Consider the following 19,905-nt stretch of genomic DNA (forward strand, 5'->3'; position numbering starts at 1 on the left):
CTAAAAAAGTTATTACCATATGACCCTACTAATGCCACTTCTAGGTATACAGTTAAAATAAATGAAACATATCTCCACACAAAATGTAGACATTTACTGCAGCATTATTCACAGTAGCCAAAAAAAAAGGGAAACAACCCAAATATTCATTAATTGCTGAATAGACAAAATGTGGTATATCTATTCATTGGAATGTTATTCAGAAATGAAAAGGAATTAAGTCCTGATACATGTGACAATATGAGCCTTGAAAACATTATGCTAAATAAGCCAGTCACAAAAGACCACATACTATATAATCCTAATTATATGAAATGTCCAGAATAGGCAAATCTAGAAACAGTAGATTAGTGGTTTCCAGGGATTGGAGGAGGAACAGGGGCGAGGGTAGCAAAGAAAAGAGGAACAGGGAGGGGGTGACTGCTTAATAGATACAGTGGTTCTTTTTGGAGTGATAAAAACGTACTATAATTTGAATATGATGATGACTGCACAAGTTTGTAAATATACCAAAAACCAATGAAGCGTACACTTTAAAAAATTTTTTTAATGTTTATTCATTTTCTGAGAAAGAGACAAAGTGTGAGTGGGAGAGGGGCAGAGACAGAGGAAGACAGAATCTGAAGCAGGCTCCAGGCTCCATGCTGTCAGCACAGAGCCCTACGTGCAGCTCAAAGCTGTGAACTGTGAGATCATGACCCGGGCCGAAGTCAGACGCTTAACCAACTGAGCCACCAGGTGCCCCTGAAGTGTATACTTTAAATGAGTAAACTTTATGGTATATAAGATAGTATCAATAAATCTGTTTTTAAAAAGTCTGATGAGAAATTAACAAATACTTATGAAAAACAAAAAGTCTATGAAGAAAAATATTCTGGGGAGAGAACCGGAGATCCCAAGACAACTTAAATATACAATCTACTTTGAAAGGATAATCTAGACCTGTACTGTCCAGTTTGGGAACTACCAGTCACACGAGGCTACTGGGCACTTGGAATGTGGCTAGTTCAAAGTGTAATATACACCCAAGATATTGAAGACTTAGCACCAAAAAAAAAGACAGAATATGAAGTATGTTGAAATGATAGTATTTTGGATATATTGGGTTAAATAAAATACGTTATTAAAATTAATTTCACTTGCTTATATGAATTATGGCATATGGTCTTATCACCTAATCTTGATAAGGAATTGGTCAAGTCCTCCAATGTAGAGGCCTCCCAGATTATTTCTGCTTTACTCCACCTTCCCCGCCCCGCCTCCCGGCCACTTCCTCTGCAATTTCCCATGAGTGAAACACCAGCTGCCTCTATCTATGGTACAAAGGAGGAATGAAGTTTTCTGAACTAACACAGCCCACCTGAAAATCCCACTAACCCAAGTGGTACCCAAATTTTGCTGCATATTAGAACCACCTGGGAGTTTAAAATCCCAAAAGCCCAGGTAACACCCCACAGCAGCTACAACACAATGTCTGGAAATGCGAGCTAGACACGAGAACTGTTAAAGATTCTCAAGTGATTCCAACAGGTAGCAAAGTTTGGGAGTCAATACATTAATCATTTAGGGAGGAGGAAAACTTGGGGGAGAATTAAAATGAAAGAATCAAAACTGGAAGGAGTTTACAATCCTACCTACAGCATTCTGCCTCTAACAAGCTAATACTAAATAAATTCCAAACAACAAAGGCATCAAATTAGCTATCCTCTTATATCCCTTTGGGGTCTCAGGTGGCACTCTCTAGAAGTAGCTGATTTCAAGATTTTATTAACCCACCAATGAAGAACAGTCCTCCAAAGTGACTGTAACAATTCATATTCCCATCAGTATTAGACAGAAGTCCTCCCAGCACAACAGAGAGGTGGCTAAAAAAAAAAAAATCATAGAGTGGAAACACTAAACTATGCAACCATAAAAAATTATGTATTAGATGGGACGCCTGGGTGGCTCAGTCGGTTGGGCGTCTGACTTCAGCTCAGGTCATGATCTCACAGTCCGTGAGTTCGAGCCCCCCATCAGGCTCTGTGCTGACAGCTCAGAGCCTGGAGCCTGCTTCAGATTCTGTGTTTCCCCTCCCTCTGCCCCTCCCCTGCTCATGCTGTCTCAAAAACATTAAAAAAAAGTTTTTTTTAATTATGTATTAGAAACATTAATTCAAAATTCACAATTATTGGGTCCCTATTATGTGGCAGGCAACTGTTCTGGGCACTGAGGATACAGTGGTGTTTTGCAGTGAATATTTGTGTGCCCTGCCTTCTACCATATTCAGATGAAGCCCTAACCTCCAGTATGACTATTTGGAGATGGGGGCATCTATTGAAGTAAATTATAGTTAAATAACATCCTAAAAGTGGGGTCTGGACCTAATTAAGTGTTTTTATGAGATACCAGAGAGCTCTCCTCACCATCTCTCTCCCTATATCCCTCTGTCCTTTCAACCTTCTCCTTCCCTCCCTCCCTCCTTTTTATCTCTCTACTCCTTGTGCACACCATCAAGGAAAGACCATGTGAGGACATAGTGAGAAGGTGGCGGTCTACAAGCTAAAGAGTCATTACCAGAAACCAAATTGGCAGGAACCCTGATCTTGAACTTCTATAGCCTCCAAAACTGTGAGAAAATAAATTTGTTGTTTAAGCCACCCAGTCTGTGATGGTTTGTTATGGCAGCCCAAGTAGACTAATACAAGGGTAAATAAGACTAAGTCCTTAAGGAGATTACAGTCAGGTGTAAACAGATAGCAAACAATATATCAAGTGAATTTGGCTAGTGATGCAAGGCCATGAAGAAAAAGACCACCAATGGGAAGTTAGACATTATTTAAGTAGAGTGGTCAGGAAGGTCTCTTCAAAGAGATTTCATGTGGGCAGAAATCTGAATAAAGCAAGAGAGTGAGTCCTGGAAATATGGAGGAAGTGCCTTCCAGGCTGAGGGGAAAGTAAATACACATCCCTGAAGCAGAAAGCGTCTGGCCTGAGAAAAAGAAAACAAGCCAATGTTGTTGGAATAACGTGATCAAGTGAGGGCAGATGAGGTGAGAGAGTAGTGATAGTTCAATTGATATAAGTTATTATCAGCAGTTTAGATTCCAAGGGAGATGCAAAACCATTTAGGGGGATTTAAGGAGGCAAGTGAAATGATCTGATTTACATTTAGATTTAAAGATACTCATAGAATTCATACAGAATACATATGTAATTTAAGGGATGTTTTTGTACACTGAAAGCCTTTAACGTTTTTGTTTTTTTTTTTTTTTAATTTATTTTTGGGACAGAGAGAGACAGAGCATGAACGGGGGAGGGGCAGAGAGAGAGGGAGACACAGAATCGGAAACAGGCTCCAGGCTCCGAGCCATCAGCCCAGAGCCTGACGCGGGGCTCGAACTCACGGACCGCGAGATCGTGACCTGGCTGAAGTCGGACGCTTAACCGACTGCGCCACCCAGGCGCCCCTGAAAGCCTTTAATGAAGGCTTTTTCCTTATGGAAAACTAAAAAGCCAAACTCCATTTACTTAATCTACGTTACCCCTTCTGAAGGACCTTGAAATATAAGTCTATCAAGCTGGGCTAAAAAACAAAAAAAAAACAAAAAAAAAACAAAAAACAAAAAAACAAAACAAAACAAAAAAAAAACACAGAGAGGTAGCAAGTACAGTCTAACAGTAGAAACTTGGGGCGCCTGGGTGGCGCAGTCGGTTAAGCGTCCGACTTCAGCCAGGTCACGATCTCGCGGTCCGTGAGTTCGAGCCCCGCGTCAGGCTCTGGGCTGATGGCTCGGAGCCTGGAGCCTGTTTCCGATTCTGTGTCTCCCTCTCTCTCTGCCCCTCCCCCGTTCATGCTCTGTCTCTCTCTGTCCCAAAAATAAATAAAAAATGTTGAAAAAAAAAAAAAATTTAAACAGTAGAAACTTCCAGCAGAAACTGAGCACCTGGCTGCCTCAGTCAGTGGCGAGTGCTGCTCTTCATCTTGGGTGAGTGTGAGTCCCACATTTGTAGAGATTACTTAAAAAATGAAAAATCTTTTAAAAAAATAGTAGAAACTTCCAAAAAGGAGTGTTAGTAATTTGAATTGTAACTCATTCCAAAGACAGAACACCGAAAATGTTCTTGATGGGAAGCTAAAAAGGTGAGCTACTCAAAGAAGCTAGGCAGTCTTGTTTTACACCTATCTAAAAGTTTTGAATGACTTGTAGAGATTATCCAAACTGGCCTAAACACTATCAGCTCTTCTATTTCCTCAATCTTCTAGAGAAGGCAGTATGAATCCCTAAAACACCTACCTATTCACACTGAGCATGGTGTAGTTCACTGCTTATCTATATATTGTAGAGGCTTTTGGGTAACAGTAGGTGTAATTTTACAGTCAAGAAAAACAGAAACCTTACCACCTCTTTTATACCCCCAACACTATCCTCCCTTTATAATATATTCTCATCCACAAAAGCAGATGAAAAATTTAGACATATACACAAGAAATCAGGCATAGTGATAAAAAAACAAAACACCAAAAACCTACAAAGTGAAGACAAGCCCTTAAATTCAGACACTTTAATACTGGATCTAGCCTCAGAAGAAAATGATATTGACCTCCTTTAACTTATATGGTGAATATCCTTACTATCTAAGCACAAATGGATTGTCCTATACAATTGTGTTATTAACAATACTAGGTAAAAAGTGACCATTACTGGGCAAACAAATATATGCAACTGAATAAGTAAAACAGGCCAGTAATTAAAAACTCATGCAAACATCATTTCCCAACTTGGCTGCTGAATTGCCTGCCCACCCTCTTCTAGCCACTGGCTAGAAATACAGAGGTACAGTCAGATAGAAATAATCAGGGGACATTTTTTAAAATTCTTATTTTCAAACCCTAAAATGCCTATTTCTCAAAATACCAGGCAATCAAATCTACATTTAAGTTGAATACACCAAAATTTTTCAGAAAAGCAGGCACAACGCTATGAAATTTTTACTTCACCACAATAATTCAAAATACATTTTATTGTATGAATAAGGAACAGCAATTAAAGCTGTGGTTCACTGATGTAGTTTAGTACTAGAAAACCAACTAAAAAAAAATATATATATTATATACATATAATACACACACACACACACACACATATATCTTTTATACTCTTCATTATGGATGAGAGAAAGAACTCTTGCTAAAATTTAATTCCTTTCTTCCTAAGAAAAACTTTTCTGTGAAAAGTTTTGCAAAGTATGCCCTTGTTCCAAAGCAGTATAATGGGTAAAGTGGAAGAAAGGAGTGAGTCATTCAAATGTGCTCCCCTCCTTCCCAGTCATATCAGAAATTACCTTATCAAAACCAGGCACATGTTGCTAATACACAGTTGTTCAATAGTACTATACACCCAAATACACAGTTGTTCAATAGTACTAGGAACCCCACAATTTACTGTAGAAAGGTAATATATTTCAGAACCAGGTCACCGGACTATTAAAGAGAAATGCTATTACAATTTTTAAATCTCATTAAATTAAAGGAATCAAAAGTAAAATTTACTTACTTTAGCAATCTGCAGCAACACAATGCAGTGTTTAATTGATTCTACCATGCTCTGTAAAAACAGGACACTGATTTTAGGATCTTGCACCAAATAAAATGGTCTTTTGATACTACAACTTTAGATATAAAAATCAGTTCAAATGTACAAGATTTAAGTCTATACTATACAAGAAATACCCTCTCTGGATATCCGGTGGGTTCTACTATATTGACAGTGTCAGATGAAGTTATGATTAGCAATTCTATAAATCATTAAATAATGCCAAAAAGGGGCATCTGGGTGGCTCAGTCATTAAGTGTCCAACCTTGGCTCAGGTCATGATCTTGCGGTTCACAAGTTCAAGGCCTGTGTCACGCTCTCTGTTGACAGCTCAGAGCCTGGAGCCTGTTTCAGACTTTGTGTCTCCCTCTCTCTCTGCCCATCTCCCACTTATGCTCGTGCGTGCTCCCTCTCTCTCTCAAAAATAAACATTAAAAAATTTAAAAAGAATGCTAAAAATTGTTAATTTATACTGATAACATTCTAAACGGATTTTCAACACTTCAAACAGAAAGAAACAGGGGGCTGATTAACTTCCAAATTCTTAGATCAATGGCAGGTAACCCTAATGTAAATTCCTAAAATATCTATTGAAGACTTTTATGGAATTATGGAGTGTAAAGGATTCTAACCCCAATACTGGTAAACCTAGAATACTACTACTTTGTTTTTAAAAAGGCTTTTATCAAAATGTAGATTTTATGAGTAGCCTATTACATAATGTCAGAAGGCCAGTACATCAGAAAGCTTGAATCATAATATATTTTAATTATAAGAGAATTTATGTTGTGCATGGATGACACTTTTTATCCAAGAATCTCAGACAGACAAGACCAGAAACAAATAAAATGGCACATGAAGTCCATTTCAATTAGAGGGATTGTTTTAGTCCTTTTAACTCCTTTAGAAAATAAAATTCTTTTTTTTAATGTTTATTTATTTTGAGAGAGAGCAAGCAGGGAGGGGGAGGGGGAGGGGGAGAGGGGGGAGAGGGAGGAGAGGGAGGAGAGGGAGGAGAGGGAGGAGAGGGAGGAGAGGGAGGAGAGGGAGGAAATCCAAAGCAGGTTCCACACTGTCAGCACAGAGCCCGATGTGGGGCTTCAGCTCATGAACCATGAGATCATGACCTGAGCTGAAATCAACAGTCAGACGCTTAACCAAGTCACCCAGGCTCCCTGAAAATAATAAAATTCTTAAACAGCCTTGTAAAAAATTCATAAAAATTAAAATCTCAATTGTTCTTAATAGTGGCAGCTTAAAATAGAAACAGCATTTTAAAGTACTTTCTAATGCAAAGCCAGAGTTTATCAAACACATAACTTACATTTGTTGTTTCTTTGAGAGTTTCAATTTTCTGTGAAAAATGAGATGTTTTAAACAGAAATAATCAGAAGCACAAAGAGATATCATTATTTTCTACTCATCATTTAAAGGATTTTACTAAAATGTACTCATAACTCTGAGTACAAGCAAGTTGGAAAGGGAGTACTTTTGGTTATACTTTTTAAAACTTATATCAAACATTAAATAAAACATTCAGATATTTTACGGATTATGGATTACAGGATTAAAAAGAAAATGATTACATCTGCAAATAAAATTCATGTGGTTCAATTCAACATTTGTAAGAATACAAAACATTTTTATTCGTTTTATTAAAAAACGTCTCTTTTCTATAGACTGATTCACTATATGATTTTAAAACACGTGTTTCAGAACTACCTTAAACTTTGCCAAGCTGTTTAAAAATGACATGGGACTAAATTCCAAAACTAAGAATGGAAAGGGAGCTAAACATGAGTTACAGATACTATTATCAAGTGTAAAAGAGCCAAATGCAAAGCTACAGTCAAAAGAAACACACACAAAAATAAATGATACTGCATTAGGAAATCTAATCAAGGAAGAAAAAATGTTAACTGGAAGAAAGCAATATTCAAAATACAAAGTAATTGTCAGAAATTCACAGAGGGCAGTAGGGGAAATATAATTAAAGCAACACTTGTTTTGTTTCCTCAACTGTGGCTTCTTGTTAATTCTGCAAATTCTTGCCAGTTTACTATATGAAGTGACCACAAATCAATTTAATAAAATAAAATTTCTACCTTCAACATTTAAAAACCTCTAAACAGAACTTACTTCTAGGAAGGTGGTACTTAACAAAATGGGCATCATATTAAAAATTTTGTACATTACCCTTTCATTTAATTATGAAACCGTAACAGAAATTCCCCAGAACCCCCTGCCCCCTCTGCCCCGCCCTGGTCTGTACAGCAGTACTACCATAAACAGTAAACAGTACTATGATAGTAGCCAAAACACTGAGGTCCTTCTGTTATTTCTCTAAAAGGCTCTTGGTTTTAAAATGGTTTAAGGCAAAATAATGATTATAGAACTTACCTTTCTCTGTTCATCATCTTTGCAGTTTTGAAGTTTGTCATCAAAAAGCTACAGGATTAAAAAGAAAACGATTATAGTATCAAGCCACTTTACTATATTGTATACATATACTAAACATAAAACAGCAAACCTTAGTTCTTGAACACTTTTCTTCCAGGGATGATCTACATGTATTTTTAAGGTAACGTACATTTTTCCAAAGGACTGTATCAAATCCAATTCTACTGAATTATTTTAAACGGTCAAGTTCAATTACTCTGGTAGAATTACAAGCAAAAGAAAACATTCTGAACTTAAAATATCAACTGAAACCTAAGCTTTTTCTGCTCTGTGATCCAAATTTATTAACACTTCTTTTTCTTCCCAGGACTTTTGCTTTTAATTAATTTTAACGTTTATTTATTATTGAGAGACAGAAAGAGGCTGAACATGAGCATGGGAGGGGCAGAGAGAGGGGGAGATACAGAATCTGAAGCAGGTTCCAGGCTCTGAGCTGTCAGCACAGAGACCGACACAGGGCTTGAACTCACAAACCACGAGATCATGACCTGAGCTGAAGTTGGACATTTTACCAACTGAACCACCCAGAAGCCCCTGCTTGTAATTAATTTTAAAGTAGGAATTGAAAAAGACAATTTCAGTAATAATAAATGAAGTAGAGAAATCATCTCTCTCAACCCCAATCCCCAAAATGGAAAAACCAAGGCCTTTGAAATTGAATGACTTTAAAATTCACCAGTTTCAAAGAACTTTAAAATAGAATATGAATCTAATCTTATCATGCTTTCTTCTAATTATGTCTAGATATTTATTTTTTAATGGCCAAAAAAGTGCATTATACAATTTATCAATATAAATCAGAGATAAAGATCTATGAATAAGTCACCCAGATCTTTTAATAAGTCAGCTTTAAAAACTGCTGAGGAACCATCTAGGGGTTCAAATTAACATCAAATAACTTTACATTCAGAATGAAGCTCAGTAACATTTACTACTTTATACCAATCCAGTATATAAACTAATGCCATACCTTTAATTGTTCTATCAAGATTTGTAGGTAAGCATCGGCCTCTGTAAGTTTCTTATCAAAGTCTTGGACACTAGGAACAAATCCTGAATCCAAACCCTAGAGAAAAAGAAAATTTGTAATAAATCTAACAGTACCCATGCAATGTTTAATAGTACAGAAGATAGATACTTCATCCTTCATACATGACATTTCAATTTTTGAAGTAAAAATAGTACTTTTACATAAATAATAGGCATATTTAAACTATCTAAATTCTCCAAGAATAGTGGTACATCAATCTCCCTCATGAACTTCTAGCCCTGTTCCCTTATCAAACATGTGCTGCTGCTTAAATTAGGATTCACCCTGCTCTTCAGAATCATTTTCTTCTCTCCCAAAATGGCTCCCAGTGATATCCAGAGCAACAGTAATTTAGATAAATAACCTCGATCACCACCTTGATTACCTCCTACTTTACCCCCACTTTGATTCCTCCAGTCCCTTATCTTAACTTCATATTCTATTTAGTTCTCTCATTCCCTAACCCACCCCATTAGCACTGATGCATTCTCCTCCTTCCTTATTAAAAAAGAAAAATGAACCTCAAAATTCTCACCTCTTCTAATAGGGCCCTCTCTAAGTGAAAATGACAATACTTCTGTCTTAATCAAGTTCCCTACTCACTTTCACCCTTGGCATGAACACTACACTCTGAACACGGTGTAAATGTTTATTTATTTAAAGGGCCCACTCATTTCTCAGTTTAAGGGTCTCAGTTTAATGTCCCACTTTTTGTACACTAAAAATTTTAAACTTCAAGAGCATGGGATTCCTATGTTTTAACTTTACTCAAAAGTAATCATCTCCGACTGAAAAACACATCAATCCTAGGTGTAAAGACAAAAAGTGGGGTGCCTGGCTGGCTCAGTCAGTGGAGCGTGCAACTCTCGATCTCTGGGTTTTGAGTTTGAGCCCCATGTTGGATACAGAGATTACTTAAAAATAAAAATCTTTAAAAAAATAAAAGACAAAGTTGGGAGACTGAACAAGACTACCAGCCTGCCATACTTGCATGCCCAAATGTCATGCAGTTAAAAAGGGTCACAAACCACTAATGTCACAATCCCAACCCAACCACAGAATTCAGCACTGAATGGGTAAAATATACCAGTTAAACATACCATACTTGATTTTCACTTATTGGCCAAAACATGCTGATCATTTTCACATTCCCAATTTAGAAAATTGAGGCCAGGGTTCATTGTGTATTATACCAACACCTCATCTCTGCACAATACTTTATTATTACTAAAGCACTTTTACAACCATTATCTCAAACACCAGACTGAGACTGTATAGTATGGAAAACAACAATGGGTTGGCAAGCCTGGTTTCTAATTGCAGCTCAGCCACTAACAGGTCTCTCTAAGCTGTTTTCTTAACTGCCAAATATAGGCATCCTCCTCATACTATTATTGATACCACAGCTAGTACTTAAGACAATTACTAATACAATCAATTACTACTATTAGCATTTATTGTTGCTCTTGCTTCAAATTCTGAATCAGAATAGTAAAAAAAAAATGAAAACAAAAACTTAAGTCATATTAGACCATGGGAAAATCAACTTAGCTTGTAACCCATTTTGTTTTTCAAATTCAAAGGCAATACAACTGCCTGTTTTTTAATATATACATGTAAAGAAACTGCTTGAATGAGTATTAAAATATCCCTTCCCAATGAAATGTCATGCATAAAAACAAAATTTAAGAAAAATCATAATAAACATCGTGTATAATAAAACTGTGGTTTAAACATTTTCATTTTAAAAGATAATCCAAAAAACTTCCTATTAAAAACAGTTACTATATAGAGCATGATAATAAAAGATGTGGAAAAGGAAGGATAGACCCATTACATTTCAGAGATACTACAGTACTGCATTGTGAAAGAAGGAAGTAATTTCTTTGTATGTTACTGTACCACAGAAAAATTAGAACTGCTTGGCTTAGTTTTTGTTTCACACAGCAATAGAACATAACCGCCATTAACGTAAGTATAAGATCCAGTTAAAAATCAGTAAAATACATTATGCTTGCTAAATATTGGAAAGGTTAATGGCGTAGTCATAAATAAAAGGTAAAGCATCTAAATAATTAGAAAATGTAACTTTTAAGAATTTTCCCTCTTTTGAATCCAAAATGTAATTAACATATTATTTTGAACAAATCTGATTAAAAATCCTTCCGTAAATAGAAACAAACTGGATTTAAATTACTGAGATCTAAAACCCACCTAAATTAATTCTTAAAAAACAATCCTTTGATGTTGCTATAATCATAGAACCTCAACCTGGCTCTCTTCTTAGACCTGCCTCTAGATAGTCCTCCACAACATTCCTTTAACCTCAGAATAAACTCCACACGTCGTAACATCCAAGTCAAAGATCTACTCACCAATCTATTTTTATGTAATGTATAATAGGAGGTTTATAACAAGAGTTATTAGCGTAAAAGCCCAGCACTAGCCTAAACTTCCTTGCACAGTAATCCATACATCTCTAATGTACTTAAACAGAAAATGTATAGTTGCCCAATCTGCAATCAATAAAACAACATGCACACATTTATCAACATGGACAACTGATAGTAATTAAACTGCTTCCTCACACTAGAAGAAAATACCAAGTTGTTACTATGTATTGTGACTTACAGTAAGTACACAGAAACAAAGCCATCTCTAAAACCTCCCACCTGAAGTTACTTTTACAATGTCTTTGAAAATCTTCTAGGGGCGCCTGGGTGGCTCAGTCGGTTGAGCGTCCTACTTCGGCTCAGGTCATGATCTCACAGTTCGTGGGTTCGAGCCCTGCATCAGGCTCTGTGCTGACCGCTTGCTCAGAGCCTGGAGCCTGCTTCAGATTCTGTGTCTCCTCCTCTCTCTGCCCCTCCCCCGTTCACACTTTGTCTCACTCTGTTGCTCAAAAATAAATGTAAAAAAAAAAAAAAAAAAAAGTCTTCTAGTCTTTAAATATCTCAACAGACAAGGAACTCGTTACCTCCTAACATATACTATTTCATAAAAATTCCCTTTAAGTCATAACTATTCATTCCTCTTTCTATTCAACATTTACAATAAGACCCTACACTTATTCATGTCCTTTTTAATGGAATTTTGTTTTAAAACAAATTATCAGAATATATAGCCCTTTACACCATGTTGAGAATGGTCTTTCTTCAAAAGAACTAAGAACAAACAGAGCAGATCCTTTAAGACAGCGTGTGACTTCATATTTCTTACAGGGGCATCTTATAATAACTCTTGAGAACAAGCTGGCTGGGTCAAGCAGATGTACCACTCATTCAATACTATACCCTCAGGGATAGTTCAGCCTTGAATAAATGTGTGTGGCACTGACTGAAGCATCTGGCAGCTACTGATGCCTTGACAAGGGTCTACTCCACTCCCCTTCCTCCCTAAGATTCCTCTTGCCTTTCTGTTGTCTTCATCCTCCCCTTTGCCTACCCCCTCACTCCCTTCTTCACTGCAGGTCTTTCTTTTCTTCCCTTTTGTCCTTTAGCAGTGACCAAAGTGGTTTTGTTGCACTTTTGGCAGTCAGGACCAAAGAGGTTGCTGCTCCCTAATTTACTATACTGATGAGCCATAGTTCTCATTTGATGACTTCTGTGTGAATTCATTTAAAGTTTCAATTTTTTTTTTTTTTAACATTTATTCATTTTTGAGAGATGGAGAGAGACAAAACGTTAGTGGGGGAGGGGCAGAGAAAGAGGGAAACAGAATCTGAAGCAGGCTGCAGGTTCTAAGCTGTCAGCACAGAGCTTGATGCAAGGTTCGAACTCAGGAACTATGAGATCATGACCTGAGCCGAAGTCAGACAGGCAACCGACTGAGCCACCCAGGTGAACCTAAAGTTTAAATTAAACACAACTATTACAGAGAAGTAAAGGCAAATGATCTGTGATGTAAAAGAAATTAAATTGGAACAAAAGAAACGAAACCTGCAAGTTATATACATCCATAAAATTAGAAATCAACGTAAAAAGGGAAAAAAAAGCCCCTTTATGTGGCAAATATACTAAAAACAAAACAGTCTAGTTTTCAAGAATACTTTGCTAATAGGGGCATCTGGGTGGCTCAGTTGGTTAAGTGCCCAACTCTTGATTTCGGCGGAGGGCATGATCTCACAGTTTGGGGTTTCGAGCACTGCATCAGGCTCTGCGCTGGCAGTGTGGAGTCTGGTTGGGATTCTTTCTCTCTCCCTCTCTGCCCTTTCCCTATTCTCTTTCTCAAAATGAATGAATAAACATTTTAAAAACAAAAATCACAACAACAAAAAAGAATCCTTTGCTAATAAAGGAAGCTATAAAATCAAGACTTTATAGCTGTATAAAGAAGAGTAACACATGATTCAACACCAGCCAAGATCTATATATTCAGTTTAAAATATATAAAGAAACATTTGGCCCAATTTCAAAAATAATATCTAGACTGCCAGAAGAACATCAGACTGCCTCAGAGCTGTATGTAAGTACTTCCTACTATCTTCCTAATACTTATATTGAATAGCATCACTTCTCTTCTCAGAAAGCACTTCAAAGCTAACAAATGTCAGCAAAATTAAATGAATTCCTATTAATGACTTCAGTTGGGGCCATTAAACACTATTTATACACACACACAACCAAATGCTTCACCTCCATTAAAAAAAAAAGCATTACAAGGACGTCCTTAAAACTGAAGTACATATGAACGGTAACTGCTTTGTAGAGGTACTCTTTTAGTAAAATAGTACAGGAGGCAATTTTTGAGGCAGGCAGTTAAGAGCTTTTAAAGTAATTCCTGGTAACAGAGGAAGAGTAATGAACAGTGGAGGTAAAGGTGGTAAAAGGTGGTTAAAGGTCTTGTTGAGGTCAGAATCAGGAAATAAGAAAGTCATGAGTAATCTGAGGAACGGAGGAGATTAACACAGAACAGGAAGGGCTATGGCTGAATAAATAACACTGTGAAATTAACAAATGAGTAATTATTTTCATATCAAATCTTATTTTACAGCAAAAACATAAAGGACTAAGTACTCTATACTCTGCTTTCTCTTATATAGGAATAGTATATAATAAATATATGTTGCAAAAAGAGAAAAGGAAAATATATTAGAGAAATCAGACCATGTAAATCTCACAGAAAACTTCAGAATAACAAGAAAACAGAATAAGTTATCAACAGTAGAATTGTAAAGGGGAGTAGCAGCTTAAAAATTTAACAAAGGAAAAACACCAAAGAAAACAAGCCTCCTAATGAAAAAAAAAAAAAACACAACATGAATCCAGACAAAAGTAGATGATTTTTTAAAAATTAGCAAAATACACACCTGATAATTAAAATAATGAAAACTTTGCAGAAATGTCGTTTTGATAAAATATGAGAGTATTTGGAAAGTTTAAGTTCACAATTAGCAATTTGAGATGACATGCATCACAGATAGGCTTTCATCCAATGAAAGAAGTATAGAGCATACTTACAATTCAATCACTTACAATTATTTTTGAAAATTCAAGAACTGGAGAGATACCAGAAGACTGGAAAAAAGCAAGTGTGGTACTGATCTTCCATAAAAGTAAGGAAAAGAGAGAATAGAAAGTTACTTTACCATGCTGTGAGTCTGACATCAATAATTAAGTAAAGGAATAATAAGAGAAAAACCTGTAACTGAATATTCAGAGGAAAAGTAGGTACGTGAGCAGCAAGTGGCAAATTAAAAAAAAAAAAAAAAAGACTATTTTATGCCAAACTTAATGGCTTTTCTGTTCCTTAGAAATTTATTAACAAATTAAGTTTTTTGAGAAATGACACCATTTTGTCTCCTTATCAAATGACTTAAAAGTTGGCTTAATGATGAAAATAGTATACTAAAGAAACCAGAAATATTAATCAGATTATGATTTTATGTCAAGTATACTACTCTGTGATTTTCTTGGATTGCTGAAAACTTGAAAACATTTATAACCCCTACTGTCTCTGTGGTTTATTCACCTCACCTAAAGGAATTTCTGAGGGCAAGAATTTCTATTTTTAATCCTAAAGACTACTCCACTATCAATTCATTTGGAGTGAAGATTATCAATTCAAAACTGTCAATAAAACTGAGCCTATTACTAAATACTTTCCTCCACTGTAACTTCACGCTATTTTCCATTTAAGTCAATGTTCTGATAACCTAAGCCTCCAGAGCAAGTTCTCTTTTATCAACATGGTAGCTATAGTTAACTTACCAGCACTGCTAGGCACCCCAAGAATATCCTATAAGGTTTTTTTCTGTAGTTCTAACACCATGGATTCACCATGGATGTACTATATTAAAATCTTTTCACAGTATTAGGTCCTCTGGTAGATACTTTATAAGTTTTCTCCTTTGATTATCACAAGACAGTAAGGTAGACAGACATTAACCCTATTTTTATAAGCATTTACCCAAGTCATGAGGCAGGAGTTTTCTTTAATTGGGATTTCAACCCAGTCCTTTGACTTTAACCTGTTAAACTTTTCTCTTAAATCACAATAATGTCTGAAAAGAATTCATGGCATAAGAGCACTAAAATGTACTAGAAAAACTGCCTGAAGGAGCTTGAGGTAGCTAAAATGGGCACAAGCTTTAAGGTCAGACTGATCTAGTTTTAAATCCTGAATCTGCAACTTCCTAACCAATTACCTGTATGATCTGGCCAAGCTACTTTCCCCACTGCCATTTTCTCATCTAGAGATGGGCATAATAACAAACCATTCAAAGTTGTTGGATAAATGAAATGAAAGAATATCTGCAAAGTAACACAGCAGTAAGTTTTCCACTTCCTCTTCACAATCTGGAATCATAAATAACCAGGATTCATTATCTCCAGGGCCTAACTAGTGCCTAACATAAAGAGGGCACTCAATGAATATTTGATAAAAACAAAACTGATTAATAACCCAATAATACCATAAAACATATGCAATTTTAAGAGACCCATAATCAAAAAAGGATATAAGCCTAAGTGAAATTGTATTTCATGTTCCTTTAAAAAAGGAACACAGTAAGTTGATAAATTCTGAATATAATAGTAATAAAGATATGAGCAATACACAAAACAAGTCATAAAATACAGTTATAGAAAATAGATCAGAAAAAAAATTCCATATGAGATTTTCAGGAAAGTATTGGGTATTAAGCCTGAATCATAAAAGGTAAATTGTACTGAATTATTATTGTGGTCACAAAGAGTCAAACAACATAGAGAAAGCCTTTTTCACCATAAAATAAACTGATTTTTGAAAGTACATCAGCTCTTTAAAAAAGGAATCACTTTTAAGTTTAAAAAAATGGCTTATGCATAGTATTAAGTTTCTGTTTAAAAAATATATATACCACAAAGCAAACGTGAATTGCTCATACAGTTGGGAAAGAGAACTCCTTTGTCAAACAGGAATTATGTACAGACATTGGTGTCAAAATTCATGAACTTGAATCATAACTCTTAGCACAACTGCTTATTCTTCATGATCTCTTCATCTAATGCTGACCCTATATGTAACCTAAGAACTTACAGAAGAAAACACTAATATTGACTGCATAAAATGACTTGGTTACAACTGCACAAAAGAGGTTTGGGATTTGCACCATTTTCCTCTGTTTTTAAATCACTGATAGCTTGTTTTTCCAAGAGTTCTCTCAATTTATTCAATAAAGTAATATAAAAAGTCCTGTCAAAACTAAATACAACAAATAAAAACCTGAAGTTTATGAATAGGATGACCACATATCCTAGTTCGTCTGGGGTAATCAATGTTTATGCCTGTTGTCTCAGAAAAAAATTATTAGCAGCCTCCTTCAATCTCAAAAGTGTTCCAGTCTGGACAATAAATTGTATGGGCTCCTTCTCTATAAAGAATGTAGCTAGCATCCTGGAAAGTGTGTGAGATTGCCTCTGAGTTGTCAGAATGCAGCAAATTACTTAAAACATTGTTTTAAATGAAAAACGAGGTTAAAGGCTCTCAATGTAGAAAGCCAATTACAGAAGTAAGGCTTTAACGTAACTCAAGGTAATTAACATTAACTGGGTGCTTACCTTATGCTAGCTAAATGGAGACGTAAATAATATAAAAGCTACATTTTTTAAAAGTTATCTTATTTATACACATATTCCCCTCTGAAATAAAATGCAAGTAACAAAACACATGAAATACATCACGTATTATTACCGGGGATGGGGATTAAGGAAAGGGGGTATTTGAGACAGGGACTGGTATAGTTTTTAGTTTATACATTCACTTGTCTCTGATTATTAAAAATAAGTATATATTTATTTTAGTTCAAAAACATGTAAAAATATTTGGAAACTGCAGGTTTATAAATATTTTTCAAAAGTTGTATTACTGTTTTAGCTTGCAAAATTATTCTCTTACAATTATCTATAAATGCGTAAAATGTCTTGAGAGTAAATTTGACAATACAGCTGCTCAGGTACACCTTTCCAAGCAAAATGTAGCATAACAGATTTATAACATCATTTACAGATCAAAAGCACAAACTAGCAAAAAAAAAGGGGGAGGGCACTAAAAAATTAGCAATCAACAGTATGTTGAAATAAATGTCAAGAAGAAAAATAGCCAGTAAAACAAAGCAGAATACCTATTTTTTTCTACATCCTTCCTGCCAATAACATAATAACTCAACATTCAAGAAAGCAAACTCATGAAAGACAAAAACACCCACTACATCACTCCCTCTAACAAAGCCCTGTTTGACCATGTGATGGTGGCAATCAGCCAAAGCTTTTCTTTTCACACACTAGCTGTCAGGCTATTGGCCATCTCTTTCTTACAAGTCACAGGTTAACTCATTCCAAGATTTATATAAGCTCTGAGTGACTAGTATGAGATGGAAAAAATACATTCTTCCTTTCCCCAACCTCAGACTACTACCTAGCATGTGGTTTAACAGCATTCTGGAAAGCAAAAAAGTCTCACTATTGTTAAGGGCCCACAGAAATGAAAGTTTTAGGTAAATACTGGATATTTGCTCTAAGCATAACTAACAGAAACTCATATTCAAACACATGAATCCTTAACCTGGGTATTTTAGTAGGTCAATTTTTGAAATAACTGCAGAATTCTCACAGCATAATAGTTGTTGAAATTTTGATTATGAAATGTTTTCAAAAACAAAACTTGATATATTCCTCTAACAAACCCGGATCTCTCTGTATGGCAAAACATAATACACTGAAAATGAAACAATATCTAACAGGAGCTAAATGATGAACTAGTCAGACCAACAGACAAGTACTAAAAGGCTTAAATCTCACATAAACCAACCAAACAAAAATAGAAGAACAACACTGAAAAAGAATAAATACTGTAATTGGTTTGGCATATATCCCTTAAAAATCATATATGCCAAAGCAGTTTTTGTATATCTCATTTTAGCTGCCAGTGAACATTAAACAGAACAGGTTCAGTTTTTGCTAAAGCTGTTAAAAGTGTCATAGAAAATTACCCTAATTTAGTTTAATTGTGGTCACAAATCTATCAAGATGGTCTAAAACATAACTAGAATATATCAGGACAGGACTCAGTGTTGTTCTCAACTGTATCCAAGGCCAGTGCTTGGTTTGTAGAGGTGCTCAATAAAAATTTTGCAAATGAAGGAATTCTGAAATGTCCCTACCTGTTAGCATTTAAACATAAAAAGTAATCAAAGAAATTATAAATCAGCATATCATGAAAAAAGCATAAATAACTTGTTTACTCTAAAGGATTTATTATTTTACAAGAACGGAAGCTGGCTTTTTTATGGCTAGGTAAAACTTCTTAAATAAAAAAAAGAAGTAACAGATAAGACACTGTATTATACAGGCAGTACAAAAAACAAGACCAGGCAGGGGCATCTGGGTGGCTCAGCTGATTGAGCGTCCAATTCTTGGTGTTGGCTCAGGTCATGATCTCATAGTTTGGTCCGTGGGATCAAACCCCGTGTCGGGCTCTCCAATGGCAGTGCAGAGCTGCTTGGGATTCTCTACCTCTCTCTCTGCCCCACCCCCAATTCATGAACCCACATGCTCTCTCAAAATAAATAAACTAAAAATAAAAACAAACAAAAAACAAGACCAGGCAATGACAACTGACTTACCCCTCTAAAACCTCATTCTTCTCATGCCAAATCTTCTCACAAGCAGTTTTACACATGCAGGTATCCCCTGATCTTTCAAAAGTCCACCTTACCACTTTGCTTTCACAAAAGACCTTCATCAGTACTTATTTTCACTAACCAAAAGATATCTGAAGAGGATATCTGCTTTTATGAAAAAAGGCACAAAGCAAAAACAGCATTCAACATTTGTTTTGCAGCAAGCTGTTAGAGGCAGCAAATACCACAATCAAGAATGGCACCACCAAGCTCCTTCTCTGGGAACTACACTCAGCATCTCAGCCATTATGCTGCCACAGCTTGAACTGTATCTGTGAGCATTTGTGCTTTATCTAAATTTCTTGAGCATCCATTAGCAAGACGACCTAAAGTGTCAGAAAAGTCTGAGAGGTTATTTTTAGGGTCTAAGATCCTTCAGAAATCTTTCCACTTAAATTTATGGTAATTGCTTCTTCACTTTACACCATTTTGACTTAGGAAAGATTTCATAAGAACACTCTAATTTCAAAAAGCTGAGGAAACCTATACCGTTCTAGGGTTGGAATTCAGTGTTACAATAATGATTTATTCATTGGGTATCTTTTTTGACTATGGCACTGTGCTAGATGCCAAGATGAATCAGATGTAGACCGTGCCCTAAGAGTTTCAAATCTGTAAGAGAAGATAAACATCTGTCTACAAATAATTGATTCAAACGTGGTAAAATAAGTGTTATGAGA

The 19,905-nt window shown here is 35.8% G+C and overlaps 1 protein-coding gene across 10 annotated transcripts in view; it reads right to left on the bottom strand.

Moving 5' to 3' along the window:
- Positions 1-19,905, bottom strand: part of OSBPL9 (oxysterol binding protein like 9) — a 195,920-nt gene that overhangs the window by 40,072 nt on the left and 135,943 nt on the right. For 5 of the 10 annotated variants that reach the window (XM_058696057.1, XM_058696049.1, XM_058696051.1 and 2 more), the window contains 5 exons: positions 14,541-14,609; positions 9,007-9,102; positions 7,977-8,024; positions 6,901-6,930; positions 5,538-5,588 (listed from right to left, as the gene is read on the bottom strand). In XM_058696057.1, coding sequence (XP_058552040.1) covers positions 5,538-5,588; positions 6,901-6,930; positions 7,977-8,024; positions 9,007-9,102; positions 14,541-14,609 — 294 coding nt within the window. The remainder of the gene's footprint in view (positions 1-5,537; positions 5,589-6,900; positions 6,931-7,976; positions 8,025-9,006; positions 9,103-14,540; positions 14,610-19,905) is intronic. The other 5 variants (XM_058696078.1, XM_058696075.1, XM_058696063.1 and 2 more) reach the window with 1 other exon arrangement.

The sequence above is a fragment of the Neofelis nebulosa genome, chromosome 2 (assembly GCF_028018385.1).
Source record: "Neofelis nebulosa isolate mNeoNeb1 chromosome 2, mNeoNeb1.pri, whole genome shotgun sequence".
Taxonomy (NCBI): domain Eukaryota; kingdom Metazoa; phylum Chordata; class Mammalia; order Carnivora; family Felidae; genus Neofelis; species Neofelis nebulosa.